This window comes from Hyalella azteca, unplaced genomic scaffold (assembly GCF_000764305.2).
Source record: "Hyalella azteca isolate HAZT.00-mixed unplaced genomic scaffold, Hazt_2.0.2 contig1591, whole genome shotgun sequence".
Taxonomy (NCBI): domain Eukaryota; kingdom Metazoa; phylum Arthropoda; class Malacostraca; order Amphipoda; family Hyalellidae; genus Hyalella; species Hyalella azteca.
Genome location: NW_025931895.1, coordinates 9,069 through 24,503, shown reverse-complemented (window position 1 = coordinate 24,503; position 15,435 = coordinate 9,069). Strand labels below are relative to the sequence as shown.

General features: G+C 37.8%; 1 protein-coding gene across 1 annotated transcript; it reads right to left on the bottom strand.

The window, feature by feature from the left end:
- Positions 1–6,791: 6,791 nt before the first annotated feature.
- On the bottom strand, positions 6,792–14,259 carry LOC108681815. The gene is made up of 5 exons (XM_018170889.1): positions 14,087–14,259; positions 10,692–13,247; positions 9,208–9,321; positions 8,195–8,295; positions 6,792–8,004 (listed from the first exon to the last, which is right to left on the bottom strand). Exons 2-5 carry the CDS (start codon positions 13,195–13,197, stop codon positions 6,832–6,834), a joined length of 3,894 nt encoding a protein of 1,297 aa, XP_018026378.1. The 5' UTR covers positions 13,198–13,247; positions 14,087–14,259; the 3' UTR covers positions 6,792–6,831.
- Positions 14,260–15,435: the final 1,176 nt, after the last annotated feature.

The following is a 15,435-nucleotide window of genomic DNA, read 5'->3' as shown; positions in this document are numbered from 1 at the left end:
AGGGGGGGGAGGGGGGAAAAATGAGAAAAATGGGATAAAACGCGCATAAAAAAAACTAAGGGGAAAATGAGAAAAGTGATCATCAAATTTTTAGGTATGGTCCTTACGAACCGAATGATATGCGTTTCGATGTTGTAGGATGATATTTGTAGGAGGAGATAGATTTTCTGAAGTACCCCTTTTTAGCCGTTTTCTATTAATTTCACGTTTTCTATCAATTTTTTTGAAAAATTCATGGAAGCAAAATGTTCTTATTTTTACATTTTACGTATGTATGTGAAGTTTCATGATGATCGGATAATAACTGTAGAAGTTTTTCCGGAGGGTAGCCGGTCCCCTTAACCTAATCACTGTTGGAGGTGGAATATATCTACGTTTTAAGCTGCAACAAGAGCTGTCCTGCCATTTTTGGAGCTGCAAAATTCTTGTAAAATGAATCGACTCCAATCTTATTTTTAACTCAAGTGCACAATTAGGCTGCAAGATTCCAAATATTTCAAAAAAATTTCATTTCTGAGTTGCAAGATTTCTAGAAAAAGTAGAAACATCCCAATCATGTTCACAGGGTCCTCAACTTTTTTCTACAGTAAAAGTAAGAAAAATTAGTTTTGCCTTATATTTTCAAAAATGAATACAGAATCGACATTTTATACCAAAAATTGTTGGAAAATACTGCCTTATATTCCATATTTGCTTGCTCTTACCCCTCAATCTCCAAGCCTTGGTCCAAGATAACTCTTGTATTAATCTGAGGCAATCATGGGCTACAATTATGATTCATAGTAACAAATGTAGTTAAGCACACAAACCAGGTGCGGTTCACAACAAAGCTACCAAAATGGTGGACAGGCAGATTTTTGCTTCCCCAAAGTCCCATCCAACTGGCAGCTTAATTTGACTGGCTTGCCTTTGAAAACTAACTAAAAAAACTAATTATGATATCATATTGTTTTTCTGTCATCTACTTGCCTGGCTGGGATACACAAAGGGGGCCACTTTGTGCTAAAAATAAACTTTGATATCATATTGGGCTATTTATGAAAGATAATAGGAAATGAAGCTAGTGATTCTTAGAGCACGCTCTCTGAATTTCAGAGCTTGGCAGCTAGTTGTACAGTAATGTTGTGAGTATTGTTTTATGAAATACCTTTCCTTCTTTTCATTTACAATGGTAGAGGTTCCAAAAAAGACAAATTTTGAGTCCAATGCTCATGATGCACTTGCATGGCAATAGCAGGACCACGGTCCACATTGTTGCGCATTAGTGATTCAGTGATGTGAGAGTGACATTCCAGTTCCCATTTTGGTTATATTTCAAAGTTTAGGAGTTTATTGCGTTTAGACATCGTTACAATAGACATCGTTACATGAACTTGTTTGCTTGCACCTATCTCTTTGTCTACTTACTAGGGAAATTTGTCAATGTCAAGTGGCCTAGGTACTATTAGTAGTGGCCCTAGGCTACTGTACCTGTACTGTTCTAGGGTACTATTAGTAGCCTAGGGCCTAGCCCTGGGCTACTAATAGTTTGTGTTAAAAAATTACGATATCATATTGGACTGTTAATAAAAGATAGTAGGAAATCAAGCTAACAGTTTTTAGAGAATGCTTTAAATTTCAGAGCTCTGCCAAATGCCAAAACCAGGGTACAGAGGGTGCAAGCAGCGTTGCCAATATATGGTTTTTTAGCCCAAATCATCACCAGCCATTTTTAAGACCCGTAACCGGGTAATTTTTAATAAGAAAGTACTGCAAGTAACTTTGATAGTATATCCCTTACTATCCACGCACCACAACTACTTTCCGCCAAGCTTCACTGCATCCTGAATCCTTCCGGGTTCCGGCATACCAGAAACCTTACTGTGTGCGCTTGCGGTCTTCCAGATTTCCAGTAATTTTGAAGTTATTTCTCATATGCAATAATTTCAATCCAAATGTGTCGGCAAGACCTTCAGAAGGCGTAAATTTTGCTACAGATGCGTCGCCAAATATCTTTTGATATTCACCCACTTTCTGCAGTCTGCACAGTGGTGCCAACTGCCGACAGTCGTGCAGTGATGGAAGTTGCAAAAAGATGAGTCCAATGCTTGTGTGAAACTGTGAATGGCAGCGGCAATGGCTTTTGGTGATACAGTAGTAACAGTACTACTAGTAATACTGTAATAGTATTAAGAATTTCTCATGATTATGAACTATTTATTTTTATTATTATTAAATCAATATTATTTTTAATTCATCATTTAATGCATCAGTCATTAAATCATTATTAATTCAACATTAATTTGTCATTAAGGTATCTGACACCTTTTTATGTTTGACATTTATTTGTCATTTGTTGGTTGTTAATTTGTAGTTCTCCATCCATTTGTCCTTTATTTATCATTTGTTTTAACATGCCAAAACAATGAAATTGGAATTTATTCTCTTCAATTCTACCTTTTAGTGAATTTACAGGCAGCATAACTATCAGTCTATCAGTCAGACAGTCACACACATTTCCTGGGCCCTCGGGCGGCCGGGCCAGTGACCTTACGCGGTACGCCCCACCCACCTGCAGTCAATGAGTCAAAGACTAAAGTTTCAACCAAACATTTATTTTAGTTAGAATAGAATCAATAGGCTAGATAGCCTACAAGAACTAGCTAGAAGAGCTTTCTAATGGTGCTAGGCCTAGACAGCTAGACTGAGTACTGAGTAGACTACAATATTTGTTTCACTTAGTAATATGTAGACATTTTTTCTTAATTTCTTCCTTACTCAGTTATGTTTTTATCAAGCAATTTATTTTAACATAGACTCATAGTGACAAACCAGAAATGTTTTAGAAAAAGTTCATTTTCATTTTCCTGATCTACTCAAAAGTTAAACCAACATTGTATGTTTGATATTACTGGTAGACGGTAGTGGTATCCAAGATACTTTGCTGGTCTACTTTTAGTTTTAGGAATTGAACTTGAAGAAGTCTAAAAAACTCTCTGCTTTGCCATGAAGCTAATGTCTGAAACTGGCTCTGTTGATTTCACTAGCTTCGACCTCAGTCAAATCTAGCGGCTTGATTAGGTACCTAGGTAATCAAATTGTCTAGAAATAAAAAGGAATTATTGTGAACAATGCTTAGAGATGCTCGGCAATAGAATAAAATACAATATTACCCAACTTATTGCTTTACCAGGCTATAAATTCATTTGCTCCTACGAATTACATTTTAAAAATGGACTTGACTATACATGTTTACCTATCAGGATGTCCACCGCCACTTTCATATTTAGCGGGAAGATGGCAACGTCGAATGCTCATCTTCGTGCACTTGCACCATATGTGAGGCGCAGGATTCTCGCTAAGACATAAGACTGATGTATTTAGAAATAATGGCCATTAAGAAATCAAATAATCACATGGCTGACTATTTATTTAACTTAACAAAAGGTACAGTAAAAGTATACTCTACCTTTATTTTTGGTATTCGAATGTGTGACTAACGAATTTTGTATATAGAACCTGTCTCTTATACACATCTAGATGTGTATAAGAGACAGGCACGGGACTTTGTCGCGCTGTCCTGAAAAGTTCAACTTATTGTCACGGAAAACCTATCTCCTCCTACAGTTTTCAAGCTACAGCAATGAGNTGTATCTGTCTCTTATACACATCTAGATGTGTATAAGAGACAGAATCATACCTGCCCAGTTTCGCAATGCTTCACGATTCTTTAACTATGAAAACATTTTCAGGTCGTAAAATCCCGGAGATATTGTCATTGTAGAAAAGTGTCCAAACAGCGTCACACTGCAAATAAATTCAGGGTGCCTTGGTTCAAACACTCATACAAACTTTGTAATATGTATAAGAGATCAAATTTTGCAGTTGTTTTGTCGTCAAGTCTCAGTAATGGCAGAAGTCAAACCCGATGACAAGTCGCTATAATTCTAATCCATTCGTGCCAAAGATACGATAATAGTGAACTTTCTACCACAAATCGTTTAACTTCTATTCTATTGTACATTTATGATAGCGTGTTCGATTGAAAACTGACACCACAAAAATATAAGGCATGGAGCTCCTATGCTCGGCTTATCGTGTGTAATATAAATTAGGAAGGCATGCAACTTTATTCTTAGTGGTGACATAATAAGACATTTAAAAAATGGAAGTAAAAGTTGAATTCATGAATTGAAACGCGATTTATACTTCATAAGTGTAAATTGTTTTCGAAAAAGCCCAAATTTACCTTATCGAGACTACACTTAGATGCGAGTGTGCCGCCCTTAGTGTGGATTCGTACTGGTCTTTCTTTAATTATATATACCTTGCAGTAGTTTCAAATTATTTGCATTCGAGATGACGGGATCTTAGTTGACGGGATGCAGGTATTCTAAAATTGGGGATTTATCTTTCGGGTAAACCTTCTGGATTATTTAGATTTCTAGTTTTGCAAGTCAAATCGTTATCGATGTTGTCTTCTCGATATCGCGGGCTGCAGCACCATTCAGAGCAATGCTTACTCTATTTTTTTCTGCCCGCTCATAATTTTGAGGAAAATTAAACTCAATAAGCGTGATAACAAGATATCTATTTAGAGTGCTATGTACAACATAAACGACGAGAAGCAACACACACAAACACAGAAAACTACATACAACACAAATTTAAACTGGAATTAATGTAAATTATATATTAAACTAGCTGCCATTGATGAGACGCAATATCGACGAAAAAAATCAGTGATTGCGAACTTTTCACGTTGACGCAACATGCGTTCAAAAAATAAAAAATAATATTTATAATTGAAAATATGGGACGAACACCATGTTCTATACACCACAATTGTTTATTAGTCAGGTTCATTTTGCTCTCGGAATGTTTTGAATGTTACAGTGCCACATAGTTTATACATTCCGGATTTCATAACGATTACATATTTTAAATAAATTTTATAAAATCAAATGATGTTGTGCGATGGTTTTATTTGTGACTGTTTTTCACTCGAGTCTTTTGCAAAGGTTTATTAAATTCATTTTACAAATGTAGTCTCTAATGAAGGGTATAAATCGAAAAAATTATTTAAAATTACAAAGCCTCAGTCTTAGTCAAGATTCGAAGATCAATTATTTTTTTTCTTTTCTATGTAGCAATATCCACTGATTAAAGCCAAAGAAAAATAACGCAAGATTTAATCTCATTCAATTCAACTCCGCACAAAGAATACATCAAAGTTCGACCCTAAAGTTTCTACGCGGCTAATTATAACTTAGTTTCAGCTAATATTTAGCCCCCCAAAAAACGGTAGAAGGCCGTACAAAAAAACGGCGGAGGGCCGTACAAAAACTGCGAGGGGCCGTACAAAAACGGTGGAGGGCCGTACAAAAACGGTGGCCGGTCGTACAAGTTGACAGTTTGGGCTACCGCTAATAAAACAACGATCCAATGTACAATTATACTCAACTTATTATTCTCATTCAATATTCTTATGCAGGGATCTCTTACAGTATTTCACGAGCATCTTAACTCTCGGGAGCTTACTCGGCATCGACTGGGGAATTTCCTACTCATACAATTTGCACAGAGAATTACGTACTAACGTTTTGTTACCAAAAGTTACTATTTACTGAAAATAGTTTCAGCGTAAGTTGTAAACTGAACATTGAATGACCTATACTAGTTGATTCGTAATAAAAATTAGATGTTCGTAATGCGAAGCATTCTACCTTGAATACCTACTTAATTACCAGTTACGAAGTAAAAACTATTCAATAAAAACAATGGATCTCATTCTCACGCAGTCAAAAGAAAAAGAAGCCGATTAAACAACTTTCATAAGAAACAATCTTTTAAATCGTTATTAATAAATACTTTTGCCTTCATGGAAACAATAAAGGACGGATAGATGAAGTGAGATATGAAGATACGAGAACAATTATTTCATGCATACATAAATCATCTTAAAATAAAGTTCCAAAACAGACACCAGTGAAAGTTCTTCCGGCAATTGTAATAGTTTTTAAACTTTTTGGAATGGGAATTTTTTTAATAGCAAAAAGAAATGGAAAAAAATCTTCCCTCGCCGTATATTCTTCATTGATAATAACTTATTATTTTTGTATTTGTTTTATTCAGGTATAAACAGAAAATATCGTTGATTTTCCATTTGGAATTCTTGAATAAATAAATATTACAACTGATTAAATTGACGAAAGATACTAATACAATAGCTATATTATTGATGATGCTTATATATGAAAGATATCTTTCATATATTAGCATCATAAAAGCATATTTCATATATAATATATATGAAAGATGATAATAATACTGCTATATAATTCATAAAATAATTTAAATTACTTGTAAATAACAACTACAGTCAACACAACACAATGTTAATTTTGCAAAAATTTTAGAAGTTATGTTTTTCATATTTTCTTTGCTCATAATATCTGAGTTAATTGAACGAGATTGCATCATGATCTTCTCAGAACAGTACAGGGCACTTATTCGAACACATGTTCGTAGAGGTCAAAGCTTTTCTTGAAGTAGGCTTGGGCACCGTGGTTGCAGCCTTGTAATGTGTTTGGCTTGCGCGATCATCATAGATATCACAGAATTTTCATCGTTAGCTGCGGATTTCGATTAAAATTTTCACATATATTTGCGGATTTCGGACCTGCAACTCACTTATCCTATGTTTTTGATCTTAACCATTCGGTTACCCCAAACAAGGGGCGGTTTTATGTCGTATAGACGTTGTAAATAATTCTTTCATTCATATACCACTCGAATCAATTAAAATTTAAGAAGAAATAAAAAAATGAATTAAAAATTCGTCCACAGAAGCTAAAAAGTGGCGATCAAAGGGTCTTTGTCGTCAACGGTTAAAGCTGCCGTTTGCATGTAGCTTGGCTCGGTCTCTTCCAGCTCCAACACTTCCTGAATATTGCGAGGAGGCCGATGTAAATCTTGTGTTGATGTTTCATGACTTGTGTTTGTAATGTTACTTTGCTTCAAAGCAAGACTCCTGTTGTTGGTTTTTAACAGCCCCGAATCGTGTTCGGTGTTAAGCTTTTTGAGTTCAGCTGGTGACAGTTTGACTAATTTATCGGTATTTTCTGAAGCGAAGCCGCCAAAGAAATCGTCCCGGTCGTCGCGATCTGATCTCCTCACAGCAAATTCAGAAAAATCTCTGAAATTTGAGAAGAAATCATCAACGTAATTGTTGGAATGTGGTTGGTTATAATGTCCACCATCATTGTAAGGGTAGCTGTTATCCAGAAAACTGTCATAAGGATGTCGTTGTCCATGACCACCGCCATCTTCTTCGTAAAATGTACCTCCAGATAACACCTCAAAGTTGCCTGAGCCAAGGAGAGAGTTGTCGACCGGAGCGAAGTCGTCCTGTCGGTGTGACTGGCTACCCAGTCTGGGTTTGTCTCTATTTCCATAGAAAGTTTCATGGAAATCTCTGAAGCCGTTGGGCAATGAATTGTAATTGTTGCTGCTACTGCGGCTCTTAGGTCCGCTTGATAATTTCTGGGACGGGTAAAACGGCTGTCGATTAGAAGCACTTCGTGCTGTGTGGGCGGGTCTTGAAAAAGGACTCAAGCCTTCATTGAAGGAGGCAAATATTCTTTGTCCCTCTGCCTTGTAAATGCCATCACGCTGAATGGTGGGGTTTCTTTGGTACTGAACTTCCCCAGACCGGGCCCTGAGTGCTGACTGAGTCGTGGGGTTTTGTTGATAAGGAGAAGCCGTCTGGCTTCTTCTTGGATCTCGAGGGTTGACGGTGCCGTGGTGACTGGTCAAGAAAGACACCGGGGAACTGCCACCGACTTCTCGACTGCTGCGCTCGCCGAAGGAGGGGTAGTTGAAAACAGGAAATGATTCGAAGGGCGCCAGTGGTTGCTGATGACGATTAGATCCGCTAGGATTAACGTCATGTCCTCCACGACCGAAAGGACTTGAGAGGCCTTGCGCTGACCTCTTCTTTCGCTTACCACCTACTGCAAAATCCTAAAAAAGGACAAAATGTTAAACCCATCGATGAGCCATGGCCCTTCTGGTTGTGTGATGTTAGCGACTTCATACCTTGTTTGAAACAGAGAATTTCACGCACCAATGAAATTGTAAAGTATGACAGACATAATGAAAACTTGGCATTTAGTGGGGACTTGCTGAGCGTGTAAACTGTGATTTGACTCACATGACGGACTGGGAAGTTATCTGGTCCGATAGCAGGCTGCTGGAAGTGTTCCTCCGCCACATCGACCACCGGCACCTGGAAGTGCGGGATGAACTCGGACGCTGTGGGTAAAATAAATTAATAAATTAGTGAAGGCTCATGCAGTGATGGAACTGATGTTAGCGCGAGGTTTATCTTCTTAGCAAAACTTGCTTTTAGAGAGTATATTACGAAGAGATTTTTGCGGGGATTGTTTTGGATCTTTGTTATATTAGTTGTAAATTTAATTTTCTTCGAAACAATTGCGGGAATAAATTACAAGTGAATAGATCAATCTAAATGGTATAATTTTGATTTATCATTGGATGGAATAGAAAAGAGCTGTAATATTCTGTTTGGCAAGAACAAGAAATATCACCAAATGTTGCGTCAACACATCACATGTAATTTTTATTCTGTTTAAAGTCCAAGCGAACGCTAAAGTTTTCTGGTCAACTAATTTCTTTCTGATTATTAATAACTAAAATTAGAAAAAATCCCAACAAAGAACCCACAGTTCAAGTGAACGCTGAGAAAAACCGCTTGCTTTCTAATTATTTCATAGCTAAATTTAGAAAATAATGACGTGATTATTGTATAGCTCAAGTGAGGGTTTAGCTTTTTGTTGTTCTTCAAGAAACTCCTTTAGAACTAGCGAGGTGCTAAATATTAAATACTCTATGTAGAAGAGATATACTATGTACGATATACTAAGAGTACGAAGAGTAAGTACGATGAGATATCTATAAAATCATACTATACTACAGTATGTCTCTGTACGAGATATAGTCTATGTAGTACGATGAGATATACTATGAAAACATACTATACTATGTCTCTGTACGAGATATAGTCTATGTAGTACGATGAGATATAATATGAAAACATACTATACTATGTCTCTGTACCGAGATATACTCTATGTAGAAGAGATATACTATGTACGCTATACGAAGAGTAAGTACGATGTACAAGATATACTCCATGTAGCAGACCTTGCACATGAGCCTCGTCCTGCATGGGCTCAAAGCCCCCAAGTGATGCAAAGTTGGGCAAGGGGCGCTGCTCGCTCATGAAACCGACGCTCGCATCTTTAGCCAGGGGGGTGTCTATAAAATAAATAATTATTATTATAATAACAAATAATTACACAATTATCTGAATAATTATCCGAGTAATTACACCGTGTACTCTAAACTATACAAAAGCAGCAAAGGTAAAACAAATCCGTAGCATCAGATAAAAGAGTTTGTATTGAAAGCTTGACAGAATATTGAGTAAATAACTACACAATTATCTGAATAATTATCTGAGTAATTATATAACTATATAATAACTATTTAGTTATTATATAGTTATATATAGTTATTTATAACTAAACTATACAAAAGCAGCAAAGGTAAAACAAATCCGTAGCATCAGATAAAAGAGTTTTTATTGAAAGCTTAACATAATATTAATTAAAGATTATAATATTCAGAATAAATAAGATTATTACAATAAAGATTATCAAAGATAATCGTTAATATTCTACCTCAACACACTACATGATGAGTGTAAGTGACATATAATCTTATAATCAAGCATACCAAATCCATTGCAGAATGCTTCGATGAATAGAAAAATCAAATGCACGAGCATTAAAGATGCATTACTTTTAGTAAGATCCATTCTGATAATCAAATCAAGAGAGTTTTAATTACATCATCTTACTTTCTAAAGTTAAATGTTTATTGTTAAATCACTCTGTGACCTCATTGAAGTAATTCTATGCCTGCTTGCTGGTATCTATAATGAACACATGCATGTATCATGTCGTGTCACAAAGCCGAGACATGCAATACATGCGAAGTGAAGGTTAATTAAATTACGGCGAAACAGATTAAATATATACTCTAGTAATTTCTTTATTTCAGATGTTGGAAGAGACCAAAGTTATCCCAAATCTTCCTGCAGGTTGCGATACTAAAGACATGCATAAAGGCCGAAACTTGCAATAGTGAGTATAAATTTGAGGCTACTCAGAGACTTTAAAGTGGTGACCGAAAAATTACGGTTTGCTGAATCAAAATAAAGGTAATGCTAATTTTACTATAGTTTTGACTTGTACATTTAACAGTCCAAGTAGGAATAGTACTGCTTGTGTTGAAGAAATCGCCTTTTTATGAAAAACACACTGTATTTCCGCTAAGCAAGTACATCTCTTTTCAGTCAACCGGTTCCGAGCCTAATGATATGCATGAGAATAATTTGTCAGTCAAGAGAGAGATGAAATGATGTGCAAAGAAGAAGCAATATCGAATGCAAGCAATGTGGACGAGTTTTGTCGCCAATGCAGTCTGTGATTTAATTTAGTTGAAGAAAAATCACGTCGTTGGAAAAATACGGTTAATTCAAGGAGGAGTGAAGCCGAATGACGTAAGTTGCATTAGTTCTGTAGACTTTGTACACAGATGTAGAAAGTTCATGCCCAACTCACCGAACGATTCCGAGAACAACAGACTCGATATCTCGTTAGCAAATGGTGAGTCAGCTCCAGAGGTATGGTCAGTATCTCTTTTGCTTCGGTTAGGCCGATTCTTCGTCTGCGATTGAGAGTTTTCTTTCTTGTTCTTGCGTACGCGCCGCCGATTATTCCTAAGGCCACCAACTTTGACAATCGAGAAGCCAGGTGCGACACTCGGAACTGGAGCGGGTACATACGCGGTCGCTGATTTAACGTTAGGTTCTGAAGATCTTCCATCAGATTCTTTCTTACGACGCACTGGGCCATTGAAGAGTAATGGCCTAGGATGAAATCCCGCCAGATGTGGTCGGAAAGACGGATGAGCGAACCGAGGATGAACCATGGGCATATGTGGACCAAACACGCCCACATGAGGTCTCATTGTTAGAGGATGATGATGAGGGTGATTCATAGTATGAGGAATAGGCCTGGAATATTGAGGTTGTTTCAAGAGCTGTTGAGAATGCTGGACATGGATGGGGGAAGTCATGATCTGGTGATGATTATTAATGACTTTTTCAGAGTTTTGGAGTTGATGCTTTTGTTCCGCAATAGGGTCTGTTGAAATCAAAATTTCTTCTTCAAAAACTTGTGGGGGAGTAGGAGAAGTATCAACCAAGCTTTGAATGTCTTGAGATTTTCCATGAATTATGTCTAATGAATTGTCAACATCTGTCAAACCAAAGAAACTTTCTTCGAAATCTGTTTGGAAGTTTTTTGCGAAATTCAGCTCAGGAAACGATGGAAATTCGGACGGAAAATTAGAGAGTTCAATTCCGGGTTCGGCTCTGAAATCAGCTTCTAATTGTTGACCATGATTTCCTCTACCTTTGCTGCCGCCCAGGCCTTTCCCAGCTTGGACCATCTCTCTCTTCTGCACGTTGCTGAATGGAATAGGCGTACTGGCCAAATTGTTAGCGTGGGCTCCCAGGTTATCAACGTGGGTTCGCTGTGACGATACACTCTTGCCACCTCCCGAAAATCCATTTTGTTGATGGAGCTGTTTCTCATACTTTAAACCATTCACTTCCTCATTGTGCATCCGTATGAGTTCTTCTATTTGGCGTAGGCGCTTCTGATTGCCATAGCCATGATCCACTACCGGTAAGTCGTCCAAATTGACTTCGACGATAGGACTTTGTTCTTTGCCCTCGAGGATGAGTTCGTTGAGTATGACTGCTGGAGATGAGGTCTCGATTGGTGGCTGCCCTCTGGGTTTATGGGTGACAAAGTTGTAGTTGTGATCCAACACTGGAACTTGTGGCACATCGGTGATGTGATTGGGAACGTCATTTATGACCGGTGCGTCGGCAATCAACTGAGTTTGGATGGGTGAGAGCGTTCGAGGGGTGTTGACCGTATTTTTTAGTATTTGGTGGCCCCGCAGAGGTCTCATCGCATGCTGGGGGATATTACCGTTCTTAGGACCAGTCATTGCGTTGTTTGGAATGCGAATAGGGGTTAGGCGAATAATAGAACGATGTCCTGGTGACTTTTTCGCTCTCTGAGGACTCTGAACGATACGTTCCACACGTTTAGCTTCAGCAGTGTCCACTGTATCTTCGAGTTTGTCATCTACACTTCTTTTGTGTATCTTTTTAGATGGAGTACGTACCCCGGGATGTTGAGGTAGGATTAAATACGATGGTACAGCAGGAACCGCCACTGGGAAAGGTAAACTCTGTCTTGCATCAAATCGGTTAGGGTCTTGGTGACCATAATTGTTTAACGTAGGAGAATCAATTCGGTCTTCGGAACCAAAACCAAATAGTTCAGCAAGCTCACTTAAACTGGACGGAATTCGTTCTCTGAATCGGTAGAACATATTTCCTATTGCCGCTGTGTACGATGAGTCTGTGTTATGCTGCCTGCCCGTGTCCTTTGCAATTGAATTAATCTGTTCGAAGTCACCCACAGAATGAATCGAATTTTGATCACTATTTAAATCCCTTTTGACGCGCTGAGAGTCAAACTGCTCGCTGAACACGCCATTTTGAAAAGAAAAAGACGACTGAATTTCTGTCGGGTTTCTGTGAGGGCTATTAAAATTCTGCCGAATGGCAGCTCGATTCTGGGTCGACCTTATGGGTGGGTCAACAATGCGGAAACCCCCTTCATCTTTTGGCTCGTTCAAGTGTGAACTCTGGAAACGATGGGAATCATGCCCATTTGAAAACCCCGGTCGGGAGCCAGCAGAAGAAATAAATCCTGTAGGTCTTTGATGACTGGACTGCTTTGAAGAAGATCTAAATCCATGAGACTCTGGGCTAAACTGCTGCTGCCCGTTTTCTCGCTGCGGTCTATTCAGTTTGATTCGAGAGTTAACGCCATCAGCGGAGGCAGTTGCTGAAAAAGTAGTTGATGGAGATTCAATGAGCTCCTGACGTAGGGACTGACGCACGGGACGCGATAAGCTGTTGCGTCCCAAGAACGCAGTCATTGACGTGACCACAGGACCCGTGTAGGGTGCACGTATCATGTCGTCGATCGTTTGGATGAGGTTACGATGAGGAGATCTCGGCTCTGCACCTTCATTTGGACGAGTCAGAGAACATGTCGGTCTTCCAAATTCCAGGTAACGTCAACCATGGTAATGTTGAATTAGAAACTGTTAAACCTTTAAAAGTTTGTATTACTGTAAGTTCGTAAAACGTCAATATCTGGAATAATCGTCTACTTCATCTATTACAATTGTGCACCAAACAGATCTAAGAGTACTACTTTGCTACCATATTGGAATGAAGTCAAAATACCAGCGCGAGATATATTTCTAACAGTTGATGAGATTTAATCTAATTCTAGTAAAAAATCAAATGAATATTAATGTACCAAGTTCAAATTTTAAGGAACAAAGTGCGTACAAGTTTTATGTGCCGTGTCAACATTTAAATATTTAATCGTTACGCACCGGAATAGTGCAATATTACTGTACGTCTACAAATGTGAAGCCACTACTTTACAAATAAACTACGTATACGAAGGAAGGGCAGTTCCAGTTACCTAATTGACAAACTATCAAACTCGAAATGAACCATGACGTTCTTATTCGAGGTTATGAGAATCAAATCCAGCATTTAGGATATTTTATTTATATGTGGATGCTATCCTCCGAATTGAGTGAGCTAGAATTTGGTATCGTTAGGCATTCTGGAGGAGCGCTTCCGTACGTCTAGCTAAACAACTCATGAAGGAATGTGATACCAAACATTTAACTACTTGACTATTAATTATCATAATAATATCCATCATAAATAATTGATGAACTAATGAACCGAAGTCGTTCCCTAACACCTACTGACGAGTTTATTAAAGTTTGCATGCAATTTGCAACATATCAAGCAATATAGGGACCCAATAGTTCATCTTACCAGAGGGTGAGGCTTGCCGCTGCCTGCGCGAAGAAGCAGGTGGCAGCACTCCTGCTGCAGATCCTGCTCTATTTGCCCCTGCTGGATCTTCACCTGTCGTACCTCCTGTAGCTCCTTCTGCCCTGCCTTCTGTAGCTCTTTGTTGTCTTAGGGACGCCCCAGCTACGATGTCGCGTCTGAATCGTATCAACGAAGAAGTAAGCGAGTACTAAATCATCTTCACTTAAAATACCTTACGTATGCAAAAATAAGTATAAAATATGAAGTGCAAGAGATAATCGAAGAGGACGCATTTTAATAGGAAGGATTGCTATCACATAGATCGACATCTTCCATAAAGCCATCATAACAGGACATAGCAATGACAGTAAGACATAGTCATAAAAAATAAGACATAGCCATGACAATAAGACATAGCCATGACAATAAGACATAGCCATGACAATAAGACACAGCCATGACAATAAGACATAGCCATGACAATAAGACAAAGTCATAGAAAATAAGACATAGCCATGACAATAAGACGCAGCCATGACAATAAGACATCGCCATGACAATAAGACATAGTCATAAAAAATAAGACGTAGCCATGACAATAAAAGAAATAAGACATAAAAAAATAAGACATAGCCATGGCAAGAAGTCCTCCAAGTCATAAGACGCGTTTTTCTGTCGCACGCCGGCGCAGGAAAGTGGCTGACACTTCGCTAGTCATGCTTTGCATTTTTTGTGCGTCATCATACCGGAGAAAGTCCATTGAAATCACCGCGGTAAAGACAACTAAGGTGAAGGGGAAATAAATACAGGCTCAAGTTTCGAATAATAATCAATTGTATAACTTTGCTCGATTGTATAATAGTTCGTCATTAAAGCATCACATTATAGAATCATTATAGCATCACGTTATAGAATCACTATAGCATCACGTTATAGAATCTTTATAGCAACAATACATCACTTGAGTACAACAAAACTAGAAGATCAATTGAAGGGGAAAATAGATAACTAAGCTAATTTGGCCGAGTTTTTACAGTGAACAAAGCGTTGAAATTTATCAAAAAAATGTTCAATATATTTCCAAACTAATGAGAGTTGTTCGTAAACATGTGTGTAGATATTTCCAAATTGAATAATAAACTATTTCGTTGTGAGGATTAAATAGTTTAAACTAATTCCTTAACAATGATTATTCTAAGTTGATATTATAATTACAGTTACTAAGCATTCATCAGAGCACAAAATTCAGAAACAATTTAACTTTACCAAACTAAGACAATAAAAGCTAAAATTTATTTTGCGTAAATTTGAAGAAATCAAAAGTTGATTGATTTAGGAGACAGTCTGAA

Coding starts and splice junctions, on each gene's coding strand:
- LOC108681815 (XM_018170889.1), bottom strand. CDS start 13,197: ATGATACGTGCACCCTACACGGGTCCTGTGGTCACGTCAATGACTGCG. Junction 9,322..10,691: donor GTTGTTCTCGGAATCGTTCG/GTGAGTTGGGCA, acceptor TTTATTTTATAG/ACACCCCCCTGGCTAAAGAT. Junction 8,296..9,207: donor GGACGAGGCTCATGTGCAAG/GTCTGCTACATG, acceptor TTTTACCCACAG/CGTCCGAGTTCATCCCGCAC.